Source organism: Gambusia affinis, linkage group LG04 (assembly GCF_019740435.1).
Source record: "Gambusia affinis linkage group LG04, SWU_Gaff_1.0, whole genome shotgun sequence".
NCBI lineage: Eukaryota > Metazoa > Chordata > Actinopteri > Cyprinodontiformes > Poeciliidae > Gambusia > Gambusia affinis.
In genome coordinates this window covers 2,631,086-2,653,676 of record NC_057871.1, presented here as the reverse complement: position 1 = coordinate 2,653,676, position 22,591 = coordinate 2,631,086, and the positions used below count along the sequence as shown (strand labels likewise).

Below are 22,591 nucleotides of genomic sequence, written 5' to 3'. Positions count from 1 at the left end.
AAACGCTATTAAAGGCCTCTATCGCCTCAGGTGACTGTTCAAAGGTGCTGAACTGAAGTCAAACTCCCGCTGACTGACAGACGTAGAATTGTAACTCTAACATCATCTTCAAGAACATTACTGGCCTCCAATTAAATCACCTCTCCCCACCTCTTTTCTGCACGTCTTTTCTGTCCAGAGCGTGTTAAAAGGACTTTAAGTTACTCTGGTGGTTTGAGATAAAGAAGATTGATAAAGTAGGTAAATCAGAGAGTCGGTGTGTGTTTGGGTCTGAGAGGATCAGATAACTGACATAAAAGACAGCAGTGCAAAGGGAGACGGAGAGATCAAGGGTGAACCCGTGTAATATCAAAAGATGATTCTGAGTCATGGACCACCACTACAGGCCATGCTGGGTGGGTCAGTTCTTACACCCGATTTAGACACCAGTAACCTGGCTGATCTGACAATCATGATAAAACTGTTTATTAGATTCCCAAACATTTAGATTCCCTTTGCAAAGTATATCCATATACATACAGAACATGTAAGAAAACATCAACCGTTCAAATATTTTACTCATTTAGCACAAATCCTGCTTCATACCTTCTTAATTTAGTCATCCTTCTGATTTTTGGACGGTTCCTTCTGTCTTACTGGTTAGAAACTTTTCCATTTAGCATTTGCTCAGGAAGATGAGCATGTCAAATAACATTTCAATAAATTATTTTAACTTATATTGTAAAAAAAAAAGATTGGAAAAAAATATTACTTTATCGTAAAAATAAAACATTTATGATTAAAACGTCAGATAAATTTTCTTTTCTCATCTCCCCTCCAACTTTCTGAATTTTATCACGATATTTATATCACTATACTCTGTACTGAGACTTCATTTAATCATATTTTAAAATTTACTGATATTTACAGAGATGCACCTCTTTCCACATCCAGCAGCAATTTACTTGATTCTGATTTTTAGGGTCACAATTCGCTTCTGAAATCAATTTTAACTGTCTGGATTTGAATATTGTCCTGCCTGGGCTTTTCTTAAATAATAGAATATCAATATTTATTCAAAATGTAATTTAATAAAAACATTAAGCAGACCAAAATCGATTTTTGAGCATTTTGAATCAATTCAAAATTACTATGACAAAGAATGGTGATTTTCTATAGAATCAATTTTTTCTGCACCTCTAATATAGATGCTCTCATAGACAAAAGTGGAAAAAATGTAAAAAATAACCTTATTTAGTTTTTAATACGTTAGCCAAAATTCATTGTGACGATATATCAAAAATCTTATCTTGAAGGAAATTTTCCCGATAAATGATGAATGATCTGATAAATGCCCACCTCCTGTGTGTAGCTGATTGTATTACGGTGCGGATGATGTTTGTGTGGGAGACGATAAACAGTCAGCCGGGAATTTACCTTGAAGTTGGTTTGTCTGTTTGGTGAGAGAGCTGCAGGCTGCATGTGCTGCTGCAGCAGCTGGATTTGTTCCTGTTGTTTCTGCAGCTGAGCCTGCAGTTCGGAGATCTGCTCGTCTTTCTGGACCACCTGGGTGCTGAGCTCCTGGTGACTCTGCCGCAGTTTAGCCTCGCTGGACACCAGGGTCTGGTAGCACTGACTCAGCTCTTTGTACAGCTGGCAGTAAACAGGAAACAGGAGACGACGGACCGTCAGTGATCAGATGTTACATAAAAGATGGCACTTATTATGGGCCATGTTGTATTTTACACGAGGTAAAATCTGGAGAATCGAGTATTTCAACAGGTAAAACAGAGAAATATCAAGCTAAACGGTGTCGTGGTGATGCAGGCAGCAGGTACTGGGCTGTTAAACCAGTCATAAACCAGTCACCCAGGACCAGGCCTGTCGCAACAACAAATACTGCTGGAACACTGAACACTGGAATTGGAAGACATTTTAAATATCTAAACAAACAAAACAACAGAAATAACAAATAAAATTAATTATGAAGAGTCTGTAAACAAAATAGTCGTTCATAAAAAGAGCTAACTGAGGCCAAAGAGCCAGACTGAAGACTTTAGTAATCCAGGTAGAAAGAGAGAAAAGATAAATCAAATGGAAACTATTGAGTTGTTTTAATTTATTATGATTAACTGATTTATTGCTCATTGCGAAAGGCCTATCCAGGACATGAGAATCCTAAGAGCTGAAACAAAATGTTCTGATCCCGGCTTAATGGGGCCATATTGTACATTTTGTCCAGTTGGTACTGTTGAAACTTTATAGCTCCCTTTGTGGGATTTTCAAGAAGTGTTTTAGAAAAGTTATATAAAATATCTAAGTTGATAAATATTAACGTTTATGTTGATCCAAAGTTGCCTCTTCTGCTAAATGATTGCAGTGTTGCAATAATAAAGTAGAAGTGTGCTTCACTAAGGCATGTAAAACACTGAAAATCATGTTATTTTCAGCTAAACGGAGGTATTATTCCTACAGATTACTGCTGCTCGAGCACTGCATGGTGAAATATGGAACATTGATTCTCAGAGGTAAAATCTCTGAGATGAAGAAACATGATGATGTCATGAGATGGTCTCCAACCTTTGCACATTCACAAAAAAAAAATACCTACAAATTTCTGCATCACAGGCACTCCTTACAACAAAAACAAGATAATGAGACCTGAAAACGGGCTCATATTTCAGCACAGCCATTCTGAAAGCCTGTAAAATTTATGATCAGGACATTTAAGTACAAACTGTATTTGCATTAGATCATATTCAGATGTAATTAGAGGTTCCACAGAAAGTCAGAGGAGTGTGGATACCCCTTGGTAGGAAGTGGCGTCGGCCGTGTGCGCCTCCTCCTGGTTCCTCAGGACCCTCTGGGTGTCCAGGTTGAGTCCCTCCAGCTGCTTGATCAGGTGGCTCTGTTCGGCTGCGTGCGCCGTGCTTTGTTTGTACAGACCCTGGACTTCAGCAAAATCACGCCTGCAGACACAAACACAAAGCGACACACAGTCAAACTGGATCACTAATGTTACCTCTGCCTGCTTTATTATCAAGGTTTTTAATGCAGGAATTCCCAAACTTTAATCACAACATGGCCCCCAAACGGCATTAACCCACAGACAATGCTGTGAAACATGTAAAGACATTAAATTTTACTTCTTCTTCTCGCTTTTATTTACTATTCAATAATTATTACACTTAATTAGCATAAATGTTGCCTCATCCCTTCAGATTTTAGTTGGCAAGGAGTTTTGTAGTGGAACATTTTTATAAGGAAATAATCAGATGTTGAATATATTATCAGATAAACTTTATGTAAATATGTAATATTTGTATAGTAATCCCATCGAATTTGATTTAATCTCCACAGTTTAGTTTCTTGCAGCAGGAAGATTCCTTCTGTCTTTCTCTTGTCAGAAACTTTTCCATTTCTGGCTTCAGGAGCAAAAAAACTTGATAACTTTAACTGGATAAGAAAGAAGGACATCGCAAGTCACGTTTTCCTGAATTTCCCCTCTTTGGGAGAAGAAAGGCTATTTCTATCCTCCATCTCCATATCCAATAAATTATTTTAACTTATATTTTAATAAAATTACATTTATAAAAACATTTAAATGTATGATTTTTTCATCTTCTCTCCAACTTTTTGAGGCCCCATTTTGAAAAACATTGACTAAATGTATAAAACCATCTTAATGAGTTAAACGTTTATTGAAACTTAACATTGGTTTCTTGCTTATTGATTTAAAACATAATTTGATAAGATATCTGAATACATTTCACAGCAGTCCTTCGGTTTCCTAACGCAGCAACGCTGATGAGCTGTGAATCATTCTGGATACTAATAAGGTCAGCAGAAGACCTCATGCAAACATCAGAATGTGACTGACATGTCAGGGTGCCTCTGGCATTAAAACTGAGAAGCAGTAAAAAGAAAAAAAAGACAGAGATTACCATTAAAGCTCCTACAGTTCTGTCAGTTTCTATAATATCGACTAAAGCTTAGTGAAAGCCTGCCCTGTTTCTCTTCTTCCCTCCTTTAAAGCACATCCACTATGCAGGGCTTATCAAATGGCTTTAGGTGAGCCGGAGATGAAGGAATGTGTGTCACCCCCAAACCTCACAGCATATATGCTCCATTTACACTACACCTCCTTTACCTGATAAAATTACCCATCAGACTACCTCTAGTGGCGCCTTGGTTCACAACATCAGACGTTTCTTTTCAGCTGATTTCAACTCACTGTATTTTTTCAAGTCGATCTTGTTTTGCAACTAACTCCGTCTCTTTGGTAGAAAGCTTTGCAGCCAAAACGGCGTTGTGAGCCTTCAGTTTAGGAAGCTCCTGACAAACACGCTGCAGCTCCTTCTCCAGAGCCTGGTGGAGGAGAGCAAAATGCATTTTAAAAACTTTTTCCAACTTAGAAACCTGATAGTTATAAGCACAATAATTTTATCTCTTACACAATCTATCCATAATTAGGGCTTCAGTACATTTTTTAAGTCTTTTATTGAACAATATGATGGCTGAACCAAATGGGAAAAGTCTACGACAAAAGACAGAGAAATAAAGGGGGGGAAAAAGTTTAAAAGAAAAAAAATGAGAGAAGAAAAAATGGAAAATGAAAAACTGAGGAATCGTGGTCAAAAACTGAAGAGTTTCGTTTGATTTAATTTCAGACAGTGCAGAAAAACCTAAATGTGTCACTTTATAAATTGTTAATCTGGTTTCAACTCCATATGTTGATGGATTTAGATGTAAATCCTCACCAGATTAAACTTATCCTGTGTGTTTCATAGAACTGAAATATTTGTATTTAAGCAACAAGCTGCATGAATAAATGTAAAACTTTAAGAATTCCTACATTTTTAATTGGTTGAAAACAACATTTACCGCTTAATGCATTTCAAGTGTTACGAGTTGAAATGATGAAAGCTATACAGCAAGTCAACACAAAACCCCTGAAACAACAGCATAAAGTCAGGAACCAGAGCAGGCCATCAACTTGATAAAATCTGAGGTTAACTCAGATAATTTTTCACCTCAAACCAGGACAAACCGTCTCCTCCATGTTACAACATATTTTTCCACCTGTCTGAAAGCGCTCCCTGCATATTTATATCTGTACTTTGATGGGAGGATGGTGTTATATTCACTAGCTGAGGGTGTGAGGGACCAGAGAGTTCAAGGTCTACGTGTTTTGGAGAGGACTTGTCCCTGTGTTGGGAACCTTTAGTCTGGCCTGGGCGGCGTCCCTCTCGTCTTGCTGGCCGTCGGCCTGCCTCCGTTTCTCCTGCAGGTCAGCGCTCAGGGCAGCGCAGCGGGACCTTAATCCCTCTTTCTCCTCCTCCAGAGCGTGCACCACCCGCTGCTCCTCCTCTTCCTTTTTTCTCTGCTCCGTCCTCATTTCCTACATAAAAACACCAACATGTGTGTGTGCAGGTCAAAGCAGCCAAAAAAAACAAACAACAGTGACAAAAGCAGGAAAAGAAAAAACACAGAAAAAGTAGCGGTTGAAGCTGAGAGAAGAAGCCCTGCAGAGGGAGAAAAGGAGCAGCAGCCCATGGGGTTGAGTCTGAAATGAATACATAAACAGCAGAGGCTTTGCTGCAGGAGGCCCCTGCATGGGCTGCTGATTAGCCAAGGTCATCTGCGCGGTACGACTGGACCCTCGTGACCAGGTGTTGGTTGGTATGGGCCGAGACGTGCTGCAGGAGCTCAGCTCATGCGGGTACAAGGGCCAGTCTGTCAGCTTTAATGACAGCTTATAATGAGAACGGTGTTTGCAACAAAACCCATTAGACTCAGCCCAGGTATCCTTTGATGATGTCCCCCACTATATCTCGCCAGGAGACCCCACCAAGACCATGTGAGGACAGCCTCGCTATTAATTAATCATAACCGTGTCCCACAGAAGCATAATTAGGGAGAAGCCACATCGTGGCATGCATGCTTTTCAATTTCCCCAACTGAAGGAAGCATCAAATATTTATATCCGAGTTAAAACCCAGCTTTCCTTTGGTTACTTTATTCGATCACAGTCAGACTTTGAGCTGTTAAGTATTCTGTGTTTTCAGGCTGAGAGACAATCCTTGCTGTCCTCTAAATGATTCAGAGGCCTGGGGGCTTCGTGCTGCATTCAAGTGGCACTGAACAGAGACTTTGGTCCTGGGGGCCCGCGCTGCCACTGGAAATCTGTTTCACCCACCTCAAGTTGCCGATTCTTGTTGTCCAACTCGGCACGCAGGGTTGTCAACTCCTTCGTTAAAGCGCTGTCCTGCTCATCCACCGCCGTCTTCTTCTGCAGCAACCTCTTAATCTCCTGCTGCTGCCCTGCCACGTTCTGCACCAGACAGAGGAAAAGAAAAACAGCAGAATGCAAAACTGTGAAACAGAGGACAAAAAGATACTGCAGAGGAAGCAACTGAGGCCAATAAGAAAATAAAACAATCAGCAGAAAACCAGTTTAACACACAAACAATCGGAATTTGATAAATAATTGTAACCAAAATAATGTCACAACTATACATGTTGTCTTTTATGCGCCACAAATTTGGAACAAATTCCAAAAAACTGCCAAACAGCCGAAACACTGAGTTAATTTAAATCAAGAGTAAAAACCCACCTGTTTCTGGTTGCCTCTGAATCATCAGACATGGAACACCGACCAACATATTTGATATGCAACTTGTGACTTTGATGTTTTTGCATTTTGAACTGCCTTGTTGGTGAAATATCCTATACAAATAAACTTGATTGGCTGATTTTCAATTATTTTTTAATTCCATCCACAGTAATGCAGCTTTTCTGGTGTTTTTATTTCAGATATTGCAGTTCACATTGCTTTACACCATGAGAACATGGTGTAAAGCATGTAACAAATCACAAAACAATTAAGATGTATTACATTTTGTCAAATGCCATCATCAAAATCCTCAAGTAAATATTGATCGATGTTCCAGTTATTATTAATCAAAGCCAACCGAGTTCCTGTTTTTCAAGGAACTCAGTGTTTCAGCTGTTTTGCAGATCTCCAGAAGTTTGTTCCAGATCTGTGGTGCATAGAAGCTGAATGCTGCTTCTCCATGCTTGGTTCTGGTTCTGGGGATGCAGAGCAGAACCGGAACCAACAGCAGCAGATCTTTAAACAGTGCAGTAATTTTTAAACTAACAGCGGTATTTTAAAGTCCATTCTCTGAGCTACAGGGAGCCAGTAGAAGGACTGTAGAACGGAGATGTGCTCCATCTTGGTTTTAGTCAGAATGCCCGCAGCAGCGTTCTGGAGCTGTGCAGCAATCAATGATTAATGCATGGATGAGTTTCTGAAGATCTACCTGTGACGTTAGTCCTCTAATCCTGGAAATGTTAATCAGGTGAGTCTTTGAAAAAAGACTCACTTTCCGTGGATTTTTTTAAGCTTGGACATATTTTAAAATAATTCACTAAGATTAAGAGACTCTGGTTTAAAACAGTTGGGAAGTTACATGCAGCAAAAATCAATATTATTCCACACAGTTAACAGCTTAAACCTTATCATGTATTCTTCTTATTCAACTCCACTCAAAACACCAATTAAAAAAAGCACAAGTAAGATTATTTTACTGTGAAAGTCGATATGTCATAATACTTCAGCAACAGTAAGGTTATTTTTTCTTTTCTGTTTAAATAAAAACAATTAGAAGATGTTAGATGATAAAATGCTGCTGTATGATGATGATGTGGCATTTTTATTTAAGGTGATCAAACTTTGAGTCTCATATCAGCCGTTAGTGAAATTAAAAGTTCAACGAAACAAAGAAAAACTAGCATTGGCTCATAAACTGGAGCATAAATAAGTAAATGTTTGAGTCGTACAACATTCTCACATCTTTTCCTCTTTTATTCAGATTGACTAGTGATCCACCGATTAAAATACTCAAATTTCCCCTTGATCCACTGGTTGTCAAGTCAAATACTGAAAAACAAAAATGATAATTTAATCCATCGAGGCTGAAGCTCCCAGACACAGGCAGGCAGCCAGATGTACTTTTAAGCAGAAATGGAGATAATCTGATAGTTGCTAATTTTTCACTGGATTTAAATGTTCTAACTCCATCAAGAAACCGGTAGCAGATTTCTTTTATGGTTTGTGTTGCTACATTTAATTAATAAAAACTAAAAATACAAATTAGTTTGTGTAAGGCATCGATTAATCAAGTTATCTGTTTTTGAAGATGTAATACTTTTAAAAAATCTGGATTTTTTTTCACAAATGCACTCCTTGGGTTTCCATAGTCGTGTGTTTGTATATGTGTCGTTGTGTATCTGTGTGTGTATGCGCGTGTGTGTGTGTGTGTGCAAGCGCGTGTGTTACAGGGTTGAAGAAAATCGAAATTGGCAGGTCAGAATCAATATTGGCACCTAAAAACTGGATCAGTGCAACTCTACAGCTAATTCTCACTCATGCGAGTAACGTTGTGCAAACAGAGCTAAACAGAACCGTTTAATGAGCAAAGCTGAAGAGGCGGCTATAAAATAAGAAGAAAATCAGAGATGGCTTAATAATGCTATATGTTCCACTTATATTATTTTGGGAGGAAGATGTCTTCCTAACTGAATCGTCTGAAGTTTGGCGTCGGGTGGTAATCCGTGGCTTTCTGTGGGTACATCTTCTCAAATAACACAGGGCTCTGGGATGCAATTAATTGCCATCTTGAGGGAAACTGCGTCTGCATATCAAGAAAGTAGATTTAGAGTACCCTACTACTTCTAGCTTGCAGAGAGAGGGCTTTAATAGAGATTTATACTGCAGAGCAGGATATCAATTCAAATGCTGATAATGAGATTGGCAAGAACAATTTCAACCTTAGTGGAGCTTAGGTGGAAAATAAACGGGTACCAAAGTCGAAATATCTAGGAGAGAAAGATTAGCGTTGGAAATTTCCCAATGAAGAATGAAAATCTAAACAAATTACGTCACAAAAAGCACGAGAAAAGAAATGGAAGAAACAAGGAGACAATTCAAGATCCCATGTGGATCCAGTGGACCATGGTGTCTCCAAAGAGGAGGGAAAGAAATCTGTGATGGACGGTGAATGTCAGAGAACCAAGAGACACAAATCTCAGATTTTATTGAGCATTTCAAACAAAAAGAGCATCTAAAAGCACAAAAGTTGCTTTAAATTAAAAGTTTTCCATAAAGTCTCAGCGCCCGCTGCCATGAGCCACTGTTATGGCTGCTAAAGAGAATAATGTCAAAAAGCACAGGCAGGCTGATGACTCCATTACGGCCCATCTCATTAAGAATGAATGCCGTTCCTCCATGAAGGACGCTAATGAAGGAGGCACACAGCGGCCTCAGTGAAAGAATGATGTTAGAGCAGAACACACAACTGTCCTTATCACTGGAAATAATCAGCTGATTGGAAAGACAGCAGGCAGACAAACAGCTGGGGAGACCCATCAAAACACCTGCCAAGTCTGATTTCCAATCTCGAAACATCAGTTTTTTAAATGATAGGACTAAGACAAGATCCAAAAAAACCTTGAAATGCACAAAATTTTCATTGTAAATTGCAAAAACTAATTATTTTTTTTTTCATTTTCCCCTGCTGAATTATAAATTAAACACAATACTTTCATTAAACAATTAAATTAGTCTGATATAAGTAAAAATAAAGGATTTAGACAGATGCAAAACAAAACACATCAGCAATAATTGATTATCTTTTTGTGTATACTTTCATCAACAAGAACAAGAAATAAGTCACACTTGTTTTATTTATTTACTGAAGTCTGGTTTTCAGTAAACATCACTAGATGTTTGCGGTTCTATTTACTACCAAATTAAATATTAATAATAATAATAATAATAATAATAATAATAATAATAAAAGAAACATGGTTGATTTGTATCGATTTGCCTTGATTCAGTGAAAATTCTACTCTAACATTTCCTTTAATATGTGAATCTGAACTAAGAGTCTGAGATGAATTGTGTTTGAGGGCCACACAAACTCATCCTGAAGGTCAGAAATTAGCAAAAAAATGGTTTGATTTTGCTTCAGAAAGTGAGAAAAAAAAGGAGCCTTTTTAATGTGATTTGTTATGTAAACTTCTGTTTTCATCTGTGGTTTCATGTCGCTGGTCATTTGCTCAGCCTAAGAAGGATACATTTTTTAAAAGACTTTCATCTAACTGCTCTGTACCTGTTCTAGGTCCTGGATCATGAAGTCTTTGGACTGCAGGATCTCCAGCACTTTTCTGTCCTTCATCTCAGTTTTCTGCTTCTCGCTGTGAAAAAAGTCAAGACAAAAACGACATCTTAAGATTGTTTAAAAAAAATACTATCAAACAGTTTTACTAGTTTTACCTCTCATCACTGTGAGACTTTGGAGTTGCTCAAAACTTTACGAATTTCCATGATCCAAATATCACCTTTGTAGTGAGTTTTGAATGAACCAAAAGAAAACAACCTTCAGTTTGGGACCAGTTTGTTTCAACTGCTTTGGACCAATGGGAACAAACCCGTTAATTCCCAGGTCCGTTGTTCCTCCTGCACCTCCATCTCCAAGGCCTTTTCTTGTGATCAACCTTCTCCGCTGGTCGGCGATGGAACAACAGTTTTTTTGTCCCGGGAGGGGCCCGAGCACAGGCAGGCCTAGCTGCACTTCCTCATAACGGGTCTGTGTTCGCCATGTCCTGAGCAACCAACCAATCACTCTACACGATCCGCACAGTAAGAGGAAGGAGCGATGAATGGCAGCTCCCACTGGGCAAGGGCGCTTGACTGGAGTCGACACAATTACCATGTCAATATCCTCCCGCGCATTAGATTATACAATACACATACGATCTCTAGGTGCATGTTCCCCCGGCAGTCTCAGAGGACCGGCGCACTTTGATGGGTTTCCTGTGGGGCAACAGGAAACTGGAGAGGGTGTGGAGTAGAAAATGAGAGGCAGAGGAACTAGAGGAACTCTGTGGCTGCTGCTGCTACACCGGGGAGGCCCAACTCCGGCCCTCAGAGCTGCTGTCCTGCATCCCGCCTCCATCACACCACAGTCAAACGGCCGAAGCTCATTCAGTCCTGCAGAGGCCGGGTAACGACACATTCTGATTCAGGTGTGTTGGAGAAAGGATCTAAGGGTGTTTTTACACCCAATAGTCCGGTAACATCTGTTACATTTTCAGCTGCTGTGGTTCTCCTTCACACTGCAGTATATTAAACAAACCAAACCCTTTCAAAAAGCTAGAAACGTGCGTTTGTTTTGGTTGCCTTCACCCAGAATGCCATGCTCTGCAGTCAGTTTCCAGCTTTGAGAGCGGTCTCTGGTCCACTTGGTGTTCACATAAGCATTCAAATCACATCAGAGTTCACTTCAACTGAACCCAGACTGAGGTTTTAGCTGGACCAGAATTCACATCAGAATCCATTGCTTATTCACGCCTCCCCAAACGAAGCTGAGTTTCTAGTCAAAACAGAAGTTTGATTAAAGTGGACGACTCTTTGAAGATATGAATAACAGAAACATCTAATCTTCCTTTTGGATACATAAAATATGTTTGGATTGAAATGAATCAGTGACAATCCAACACAATGAACAGGAATGTGCATTTTTAGAGAGAAAACAGTAAAACCCAAAACACTGGTTAGTTGCCGGCTTCATCAGCTTGTTGCTTTTCAAAAAGTTGCAAAAATGTTTTTGCATTTATTTAATGTAAATACACACCACTTTTATCAGATTTTTTACTTAGCAACAGTTTGAAAGCCATACTAAACTTCTCATCCACTTCATGTATGACGTTTGTGGCCTTAACGTGACAAAATGTGAAAAAGTTCCCTGGGAATGAACACGGCTGCATGGCACTGCTTTATTTGTCCAAATATGCCTGATGAGGATAAAGGAAGCCCCTCTGCGCTCGCCGACAGTTCCCATGCCACAGTTTTTCATCTGGCTTAGCTATCCAGAAAAAGAGGCCTTACTCCATCTTACAATTTATCCGGTAAAGACGAGCATTTGGCAGGAATGCTTCAACTGTCCAGCATGAGAGCAGTGGAGGAGAAGTGTTTTCATTAAAGAGGTTTCCGTTGTTTGAACTGGGAGAGCGGGGATAAGAGGGCTTAAACCAGCATCTGCACCTGATTCCGTCATAACCCATGTAGGTGCTTTAAAAAAAAAAAGAAAAAAAAACTTTCACACACATTTTTTGTGGCTTGTGAGATAGAGTAACGTTGAGCTGTGAAAGATGAAGCCACTCACCGCTCCACCACCAAACTCACGGCCTGGGTCAAGTCCGGATTTGCCGTTTGCAGCCGTTTCCACAGAGACCACACAAACTCCTTGTCTGCCTGCAAAACAATCGAGGAAATCAAGTGTTTATGTTTTTATTGAGAGATATATCATTATTCGGGAGGCAGCTAATGATTATTTTATAATCCACTATTCTGTAAATTGATCAGATAAAAAAAGATGTCACATTAATTTTTCATTCACTAAAGTCTTTTTATACATTAGAAACATAAAAAGATGAAGATAAAATAATAATTCAATTCCATTTTTAAATAAGAAAAGAAACATTTTACTGCCTAAAATGTAACAAGAGCATTATTTTAGTGACCGCTTTGTAGCAAATAATCTGCAGCTAAAAAATACTTCTAACATCAACAGCTCAGTCTTTTCTGTTTGACTTGGCGGCAATACAGCGTAGGATCCTGAAAGGTGCTTAGTATTTTATTACAGAATTTCATCCATATTTAGCTAATTTGCCATTTGACAAGTTATGGAAGTGACATATGTGGAGACATATTTAAAATCTTAAATGAAATATACATACCGTATATCTTGTACAGTTTTGCCTTAATTACTGCTCTAAGTCTGTTGTTCTTTAAACAAATAATCTTTTTTGAGTCTTTCTACTTCAATTAACAATTCATTGACTTCTAAATTAGTTGACAATTATTTTAATAATCAATTCATCACAATTGACACGGTTAATTGTTTCAGCTCTGACTATTATGATTCGGAGAGGACGATATGGACTGATTTTATCACAATATTTGGTGACATAATTGTGATTATGATAAATATCATGTTAAAAAAGCTAGTTTTTACTTATTTTTAGATAACTGTATTGCTGTGACAGCATGGCACAGAATTAATAATGCCACAAACACAAATATCATTATTAAGAGTGTCATTTATATCACCAACCTCCAAACAATCATATTTTTAAATTTACTGACACTCCTGTGAAACAAACAGTAGAATAAAATAGCAAAACTAAAATTTCTGTTCATACTGTCAGTTTGGAAATCTGAAATCTATAATAAATCAAAATTCTCACCACAACAGGAAAAATGTTTTTACAATAAATGATAAACGATACGATAAATACCCCACCCTAATTACAATACATTACATGAGGACTTTAATCAGCCTGTCGAAGAAAAACCAGCAGCACATCAGTGCTCTTCTGGCTGGGAAAAAAAAGAAAAGATAAAAGATTAACCAGGACGCTCATTGGCATTAGCATTTGACAGTAGGGAAGTCAATCAATTATTTAAACAACTTGTACAAAACAGTTTCTCATCCGGCCTGCCCGCTCTAATCATGCGCCTCTCTTTGCAGCGGTCTCCATCACTGAGATGTGACCTTCGACTCGCGGGGAGCGACTTGACACTTGTCATTATGAACTATTTATGACTGCTGGGGATCCGAATCAAAACGCGGCGGCCCGCCTCGTGTTTTCCACCAAACTCAGAGTTGATGTCAGGGAGAAAAGTCATGAAACTCATCTCCAATTCAGACTGTCGTCCTGGTTTCTCCAAACATTTTTCAGGCAACGCTACATCTAATGAGCGACATCTAAAAAGTACGTTTGGCATTAAAAGATGGAATTATACCAAATCGACTTGATATAAAAATCATCTGATAAATTATGTTCACATCATCAGAAGATAAAAGCCATCCCTCCCACTGGAATCTACTGGTCTCCAATTAGTACATGAATTTTAAACCCCTTCTCAAAAAGTGTCTAATCAATTATTTAGTAAAATGGCAGCGTCAGACCTTGATAAGGCCATGAGCTGAACACATAAAGAGGAAGGACTGTGATGTAGATCTATGAGTCTGTATGTATCCGCGATGTGGGGGGAGGGGGAGGTAAAGAGGAGGTTTTCTCACTAAATCAACACTGGAACGCAGCTAATGATTAAATTAGGCGGCCTGGTTTACTCCGCCTGCCTGGCCTTTGGCTGCCATTAACCGTTCCGCTGACAAGTGTTCAGCGAGGACCCTCATCAAGCGCCCTCCTCTGCCGTATGGGCGCTTAAAGATACATTCAATGAGTGTTTGATGATGGCATGAATTATTCATCCTGAATCCGGAATCCTGGAACACCATGGGCTAAACATACCAGAGAGAGCCACTGCGATTCAACGCATATTAGGAAAATTAGCTGGCTCTAGCCGGAACGTTTGCCGGCTGACAGACGAGTCTCTTTGTAGTTAATGGCCGTCCTGAACCGCGTCATGCCCGAGACTTAACACATCAGTGGTATTCAAATGTCACTATTTAAAAATGTACACTGCACAACTTAGGGCCATTATTAGATAAACAGAATCGCTGATGGTCTGCTCTGTCTGGAAGAGACCACCAACCAGAGAGGGTCTCCATGCCAGTTCAACAAAAGGCTGCAGCGCTGAGGTCAACAAAGTTTGGCTCAGATGAACAAACAGCATCACAGTTCAGACAGGTGGAAGAGAAAGGCACTTTTCACATGCTTCCTCGTTTCTGTGCACCAATCAGAAGCAGCATGGTAACCAAGGTCACTGTAGTTAACTAAAACTAACAAAATAACAAAAACTGAAATTAAAATTAGCTGAAAATAAATAAAAACTTAAATGAATAGGAAAAACTATAATTAACAGAAACTATATCATTTGTTTTCGTGTTTTTGAATGTACTTATTAGCCTTCTGAAACAGTTTAAGTCAAATCTCTGCAAATCACGGCTCTCCAGGGCGATGATTTGGGCCTGGACAGCAGATAAGAAGCCATTTCAAGCAGCAAATAAGTAAAAAAAAAAAAAAAAACAAATGAAAGAGATGTAACAGCCTAATCAAAGTCCAGGCCTTAATCTGTCTGAATTAGTGTAAATTAAAGGAATCTCAGAGACTCAATGAACCAAAGTTCTTTCTTTGATTAAGAAGGATGATGATAAGAAACATCCTGATGAAGGCTGATTGAAATGATAAGTTGTGATTTGCTCCGTTTGGTTTGGGCTGGATTATCCGTATCTCTTCTATATCCTACTTTCTTTGATATAAAGGTAAAACTGTATGAAGTAGTCCGTTTTTCAGCAAGGAGTTTTGTGTATTTACTTTTCTCAATATGTTTGTGTTTATATTTACTGTAGACCTCTGCTCTAACTTGGATGGAGTGTTGTTTTCATGGTTAAAGATCCTCACAAGAGACACTTTGCATGTGAACAAGAAGTGCAAAAGCTGCTTTGCACAGGTTTTAGCAGTGATACACCAATCGACCTACAAGTGTCCAACATCTCCAGATCTTTCCTAGATTAGCTCTGACCTGTAATGAACCGGTGAAACACCAAAAAAAATCTCAATTTTTTATGTTGTGATCACTGAATCCTTAAAAACAGAAAACTCCCACGTTTTTCAGTTTGTAAACACATCAATAAACAGCATGTTTTCTGATTCGCTGCGTTTTCAGCTCAGTATGAAACAGGTAAAGGTCTCTGTTGAATTCAAATCTGCTATATTTACCAAAGAACCTGATATTTTCCTTTATACAAAGTACATGAAGGGAAAATCTGTAGAAAACACCAAACTAAAACCACAAAACACAATGCAACGTGTTTTTTAAGTTAGAATGGCTTGCATTGGACAATTACTTTCTACGCTTTATGTAAATTCTCAGTTTTATTAATAATAAAATATTCAAAGACTTGTAAATAAAGATATTAAAACTGAAAATGAGGACAGAATATTCCCCCCACTCAATTTATTGTATATAAAAAACAGAAATGTATTACTTAAACCAAATATTTTCCTTAGTCTTTAAGTATTTAAAGTTGTTATACATAAACTTGTAATGGGATAAATCTACATGTTTTGGACCACTGATATCATCCCTAAAGTAAAGAATACTTCTACTTAAAGCGTCTGACTCTGCATTGATTCACTTATGAAAAATCTGACTTGATCTAATGAATTACAGATGGAATCTGCAAGATTCTTGAAATTAAGGACAGAGATTAAAATGTGTGTTTCTGTGCTGGATGTCCTCATAGGACCAGTTGGTGTCCCAGTCTGTCTACCTGTAGAAGAAGACATGCTGGGTCACTTCATTCCTGTTATTAGACACCACCTGGTGGTGAGTATGCAGGGAATCCTGAAATCACCAACTCACAAAGTGACAACAAAAGTTCATAAAGAGATGCCCATCAGCATTTATTTTTTTAGTTTTTAACTGAAACATGGAGTGCATGGGTCTGCAACCTGTGGCTCTTTGGCTTGTTCACAATTTGTCTCTTAATAATTTGGCAAAAAGTCCAGAACAAATTTTTTCTTATTGTTGTAGACAAACAATAAAATGCATATTTTATCTGTTTTTAGTTGTTTTTTAGTTTTCCCCCCATGGAATAAATCCTCTCTTAAATTTCTACAAAAGAATGATGAAAGTATTACCAATGTTTGTTATTGTTTTCTAATCAGTACACTTTTTTTGTTTAAATCGTTTTCCATCAATATCAGCATCCCAGAGAAAGAAAATGCATCAATCCTCTTTTTGTAAATGTTTACATTTTCTTACTTTAAAACCTAAAACAGAAATAAAATGATAGTTCTTTAAAAATGACCCTACATTTTCTATAGTAGATATTCATTTAAAAAGTTTAAGTTTCATAAGACGTTATATGACATTTGTGACCCTAAATGAGATCTTTAGTTTGTAAAGGTTGCAGACCCGTGATCTAGGTGTTGGAGAATATTTGGTATTTCTACTAATCCAACTCTGTTGATGGCATTTGCACAATTTTAGACTAAACAAAAAAAAATTCCTGTACTACTCTATGTGATCTTTAGTCTTTTGGGCATTTTTAATTGTGTCGGATGTGCCAACACAATTAAAGGGTTCAATATATAACTGGCAAATATATAACTGGCAATTAAAAGGTTCAATATATAACTGGCAAAGTGTCCATTTAAATAATTTAGTGGGGAATTTGTCATATTTTTTATACGTAAAACATAATGTCAGTTATGTTATGAAGAGGTTTCTTCCTGTTAACAGGGAGTTTTTCCTCTCCACTGTCGCTACATGCATCCTGAGTATGAAGGATTGCTGCAGCCAGTTACTTAATGCAATCTGCTGGGTTTCCTTAGAGATAGAAAGAGAAACTTTAAACTAATTTGAATAATAAATTAAACTTAATGCGGTGACATTTCAGACGACATTTGTTAATTGGTGCTTTATACATGAATTGAGTATTTTAATTATCTCCAAGTATATAAAACTTTGGAAACATTTGTAATAACCGCGGAAATGAGTTTAAAAAAAATAGAGAAGAAGGCAAAATTATATATTTTTCCTTCTTGACAGCAGCCACCACATTAGATTTGTATGTATGTATATGTAAACATACCTGACACTGAATTAACTCCTCTGATAAATTCTTCACCTCTTCCTCCAGAACCAGGACGCGACTGCTCTCGTGTGAGCACATTTTGGACCGACCAATGAAAGAAAATAAAACTAACCAACTAGAAAAAGCTCCTTGGCATCCTACAATGCTACGCTGGCTAACTCTGCTAACGTTAGCCTCCTAACGGTCATATTTACGGTTTAATAGCGTGACGTCATTCGCAACGGACAACCTTAAAACAATGCTAAAATTCCCCATATATTTATCCTCTAAGAGCTTTTAATCTCTTCTCTCTCTTTAAAGGTGAATTAAACTTTTCTGGACGCCCCCCAAGCAGTAACCAGAGCGACGAGTTCTTCCTTTCAAACCGGCCCGCTGTTTTCCGTTTCCGTTTCACTTCACAACGGCGCACACTCCATTTAAACGCCGGCGCGGCTAACGGCGCACAGAGCAGGTGGAGTTTGTACAGTTCATGAAAGGTTAGCTTGGTACTTTGACAAATTATGGCTGTTGCGTAGTCAAAATTGAAATTTAGTAAATGTTATTGGAATTTTAAGCTGTATAATACCCATTAGATGGTTTTGTTTTAGTATTTATTCTGATACATCAACTCTGAAAAATATTGTCAGAGATGTTGTCATAACAGCACAACAGAGATGATGTTAAGATCCTGAAACATTGGGGCATAATGAATATAAATCACAATCAGCTTTTTCACCAAGCATTAACATTTGTACACACAAACAAGGAATTTGACTTCAGTTTTGTATTGCTCCCAGAAAAAGCAAATACATAATAAATTCTGCAAAGGTTTGTTAATGTGAATAAATTCTAAGACTAAGGAACTTACACTTTCTGTTTTCAGGGGAGCTTTTATTATATATCTTCACTTTTTTTTCAATATTACTTGAGGCTTGAAGTTAATAAAAGTGACGCTTTGAATTTGGCTCAGATTCTCCAATAAGTGAAGCATGCTGTTCTCTGATTTACAACTGGCTTTGTTCTTAATTGACATAACTCAGGCTCCACCCTCACAGGAAGTAGAGCAAAACTCTGACAACCAAATAGTGTTATAATGGCAAAAGTATTGGAAATCAATGTGTTGAGTCATGTTTGTCTTGCTGGCCAAAACAGAGGCAAATACGACAGGACAAGACAATCCTCCAAGGAGTCCTACATCAGGTCTGTAAGGTTATTTGCGGGAAACAATGGAGAAATCTACATTATAACCCAAAAATTGTGTAGCTAGAGGAAGAATGAGGGATACAAAGTCTCACTGGATGAGAGCGTGAAAGCTGTCGGATGCATTTTGCATGTACAAAGTGGGTAAGTGATGACTTAAATAATACCAGTTTGTAAAAATCTTCCTTCAGGAAAATGCTAAAAAATAAACATTAGCATAAAAATGTACGTGAAATGTGAATACCGCAGTTACTACAGCACAGCCGTTGGAATTTACACTCATAAAATCAAGCATAGCTATCAATAAATTTCATCGACAAAAAAAATGGGAGGTTTACTACTGGTTACCTTCATACAGTCGAACATGTGGTGGTTGCCTTCAATCACAGATTCATTCAACTGGCAAGAGGTCGGCTTCAGGCCTCGATCCATCTCTTGGATTATTCCAGACTCCTTTGGGTTTTTGAATTGTAGTAAATAGTATTCCGTCCTCTAAATGCTCTGGCTAAAGGTTGTAGGGATTACATGTTCCACACTGACAATATTGGACCATGATTTCCTATTGTTTTCCTCAAAATCTTTATGACTGCAGGCGTTAGCATAACAAACCTAACGAGGTTCAGCTCCTTTAGTTAAGAGGTGTATACTTCAGGGCAAATACCAACCGCTGATTGGTCAGTTGCTGACAAACTGACCAACAGAATGACTGACAGGTGGCGTCATGATCAATACTATTGATCTATATAAAAATATCCCACAGGTTTCTGTCCATTATTCCTTTTAAATTAGAGAGACAATAAATGCAATGAAAACGTTATTTAAGGGAGTAATGTAATATAAATTTCTACATAAAATGTCGCCTATAAAAAAATTACAAATATAATCCAGGATAAAACCTCCTGCTCTACATTTGGAGACTGCATACATCAATGTTCATCTTTCAGAGGAATAACAGTAAGAAAAGATATGATCTCATTTTTATCCAAACACATTTATTTCTTTAACCTTAACCCCACTTTCACCTTACACTGGTATATTTTGGCCCATAAAGTTGTTTCTGTTCTTCTGAAGAGCAACAGAGGCCGTTTGACGGCTTCATTTTGGTGGTGAGTCAAGACAACAATGCTACGTTGTGCAGCTAATGCATTTAACTGTCCGTCCAGATTTGGAGCACGGGGCTGGAGAGGAAAATGAAGAAATATGATGACTGGCGCTGCTTCTGAGTCTGACAAATGTTGGTTCGGCCTCGCTGCTACACAAACACACACACACGGACGTAAAGAGACTAAATCCAATTGACTTAGCATGATTAGGCTGCCTTTCATTAGGATCCTCATTTGCAGGGCCAATTTCAGAGGCAGTAGACCGGCACATAATGCACAACATCTGCCTTCTCCTTGTTCCTTGTTCAGATACATAAACGCATGGGAGCTAAGAATGAGCCTCCATCACTCCTCATGCACCTGCATAACCCGGTCCTTGTGTCTCCTCTCACTGCCCAGAATATACAAACTCTATTTTTTACTAAATTTATTTCTAAAATGGAGCAAAAATCAAACTTTTTCCCTCCAAATATTGGAGTTTATTCACTCAATTTATAAAATGAACAAGCAATGAAAAGTGAGCAAGAACAAATTGTATACAAATCTGGCCATTTCGCAATACTTAGAAAATACATTTTAATATTAATATACATTAAATTAAAAATATAAGTTCCAAGCAAAATGTAATTCTCCTCATTAACTCAGAAGTGTATGAGGCTGTGATTTTTATAAAAATATTCTAACATGTTTTGAATTGACTTATTCTCAAGCAGTTTTCAACTCTTCACTCAAACTGCTCCATAATTTCACTGTAAAATGTACATTTGTTTTAAAATAGTACTCAAAGTTTTACTTTTGAAATCCCAAAAAGTGTTATTTCTGCCACTTGACCTTAAGACAAAGAACATCTGTAACATAACTGATACCATTTTTATGTTAACAAAATTCCTTAGTTTCAAGATATTTGATTGAATAAACAATTTATTAATTATTGTCTAGTATATCTGAAATTAATTTTTTTCTGTTCTTTTTCCTGTTTTTTAGTGTCACAAACAAAGGCTTAGTGTTGGTTTTATATGTAGAATATAAGTCGTTTGTTAGACTGTAGGATTTAGGGGAAATTCACTACTTTTTTATGAGAAAGAAGTTGTAATTTATTTAATAATAGAACTTGTTACATGCATTTCTTTTTAAGAGCTTTTAGGCATTTTATTAATCTTTTTCTGGGTATAGTTCATATATCAGGTAAAAATAACAGAATGTAATGATGGTAAAGAAAACACCAGATTTTCCTTCATCTTCTGACAACAGACCAGATTTAGTACAGTTCACATTTACACATCAATGCAAATTAAAATTAAAAAGTGGCTCTGAATGCGACTCCTCCCTAATGCAGTCATCATGTTACCTTGTGCACAAAAAACCGCATCTGGTGGGCGTGTTTCATTGGTACGTAAAATAACCCTAAACTAACTGGACCTCTCGAGGATGTAACGGGGAGAGGAACGACACGGAAACCAAATGTGCTCCAAATGTGCTTCTTATTAAAACAAAAGTGTGATTGAAACAGCAAAGTGCAGCTGGAACTAAAATCACTAAAATTCCTCCCCTGAGAAAGCTGGCAGCATAAAGTGATCCCGCCCTGACTATCCCACTTTCAACATCCAATCTGTGTAATCTGACCACTTAGACACTTACAGCTACTGCAGCAGACATGCTCCGCCATGTTTTGACAGAACATTTTGCTCTCCTCTCTGTCTGAAGCAGCATTACCTCCCTATGTCAGGTGTTTGTTGTCTGTCCCACTAATGACAGATTAATCCACATATAAGCTCGTTTGAAACCCACATAAATGTGAGGTCTCAGCCCAGGAGTCTTTCACGCCATCCCAGTGCTTCCTGTATGAACCATTAAAAAGATACTTTTCACACATGGATTTCAGCTCAAGTGTTATTTGATTCAGCTTTTTGTTTTTACCTGAAAGACTTTCTTTAAAAACATTGTTTTGTTTTTGTCATTCTGTCAGAAAATCACAAAATCTAGTGTTGATTTATAGAGTGTTCATTTGGAAAAAGCAAAGTTTCAATATTTCACATCTTAAAAGTGCCACAAGTCCCGTTAACACCAAGACTATGATGAGGAAATTAGAAGCCATTAGGAACAATAATATGGAGGACCAAAAGGGACAAAATTAAACAATAAAATATAAATAAATCTTCAATTAAATGTATGATGGAACAAATAAAGATGGATGGATGGATAGAAATATTTAATACCTTTGAATTCTTCAGACTGAATCTTTTAATAGTATTTTCCATATATATTTAAAATTTTAATAAATAACACTTCAAAAGGTTTGGTATACAGATCCAGATGTTTCCAAACTCAAACTGTTTCCAAACTGTTTCGTTTCACCTCAGTTCCCTATCAATATGTTCGATATTTGTGAAATGTGGGAACAGGGTAGATGGATAGAGGAATGCAGTAATGGCAACTTAATTTCTTTATTAGGATGAAATATTGGGTTCTATTCTGTTTTTCTGCTGACATTACATCACTTATTCAGTGAAATGAATCTCAGAGCCACAGAACTGAGAGCAGAGCAGACGTAAACTGGCCTCCTGCATCCGCAAAGAGCCTTGAAACAAGATGGCAGCTGCAGAGACAGTCCCAATAAGCATGCTCCTCTCACTCCTGTTCTGCCTCGCTGAAGTTCAAGCGCTCTGCAGCATCTAATCTACCAGGGGA

The 22,591-nt window shown here is 37.8% G+C and overlaps 1 protein-coding gene across 4 annotated transcripts in view; it reads right to left on the bottom strand.

The window, feature by feature from the left end:
- cntln (centlein, centrosomal protein) overlaps positions 1 to 18,014 on the bottom strand; it is a 107,793-nt gene extending 89,779 nt beyond the window's left edge. For 3 of the 4 annotated variants that reach the window (XM_044113362.1, XM_044113360.1, XM_044113361.1), the window contains exons 1-8: positions 17,619 to 18,014; positions 12,213 to 12,301; positions 10,158 to 10,242; positions 6,179 to 6,313; positions 5,201 to 5,380; positions 4,214 to 4,347; positions 2,786 to 2,948; positions 1,417 to 1,632 (exon numbers count right to left, since the gene is read on the bottom strand). In XM_044113362.1, the coding sequence (XP_043969297.1) occupies positions 1,417 to 1,632; positions 2,786 to 2,948; positions 4,214 to 4,347; positions 5,201 to 5,380; positions 6,179 to 6,313; positions 10,158 to 10,242; positions 12,213 to 12,301; positions 17,619 to 17,699 (1,083 nt within the window). In that variant the 5' untranslated portion in view covers positions 17,700 to 18,014. Of the gene's footprint in view, positions 1 to 1,416; positions 1,633 to 2,785; positions 2,949 to 4,213; positions 4,348 to 5,200; positions 5,381 to 6,178; positions 6,314 to 10,157; positions 10,243 to 11,935; positions 12,119 to 12,212; positions 12,302 to 17,618 lie in introns of all 4 variants that reach the window. The other variant, XM_044113363.1, reaches the window with a different exon arrangement.
- Between the last annotated feature and the right edge of the window lie 4,577 nt (positions 18,015 to 22,591).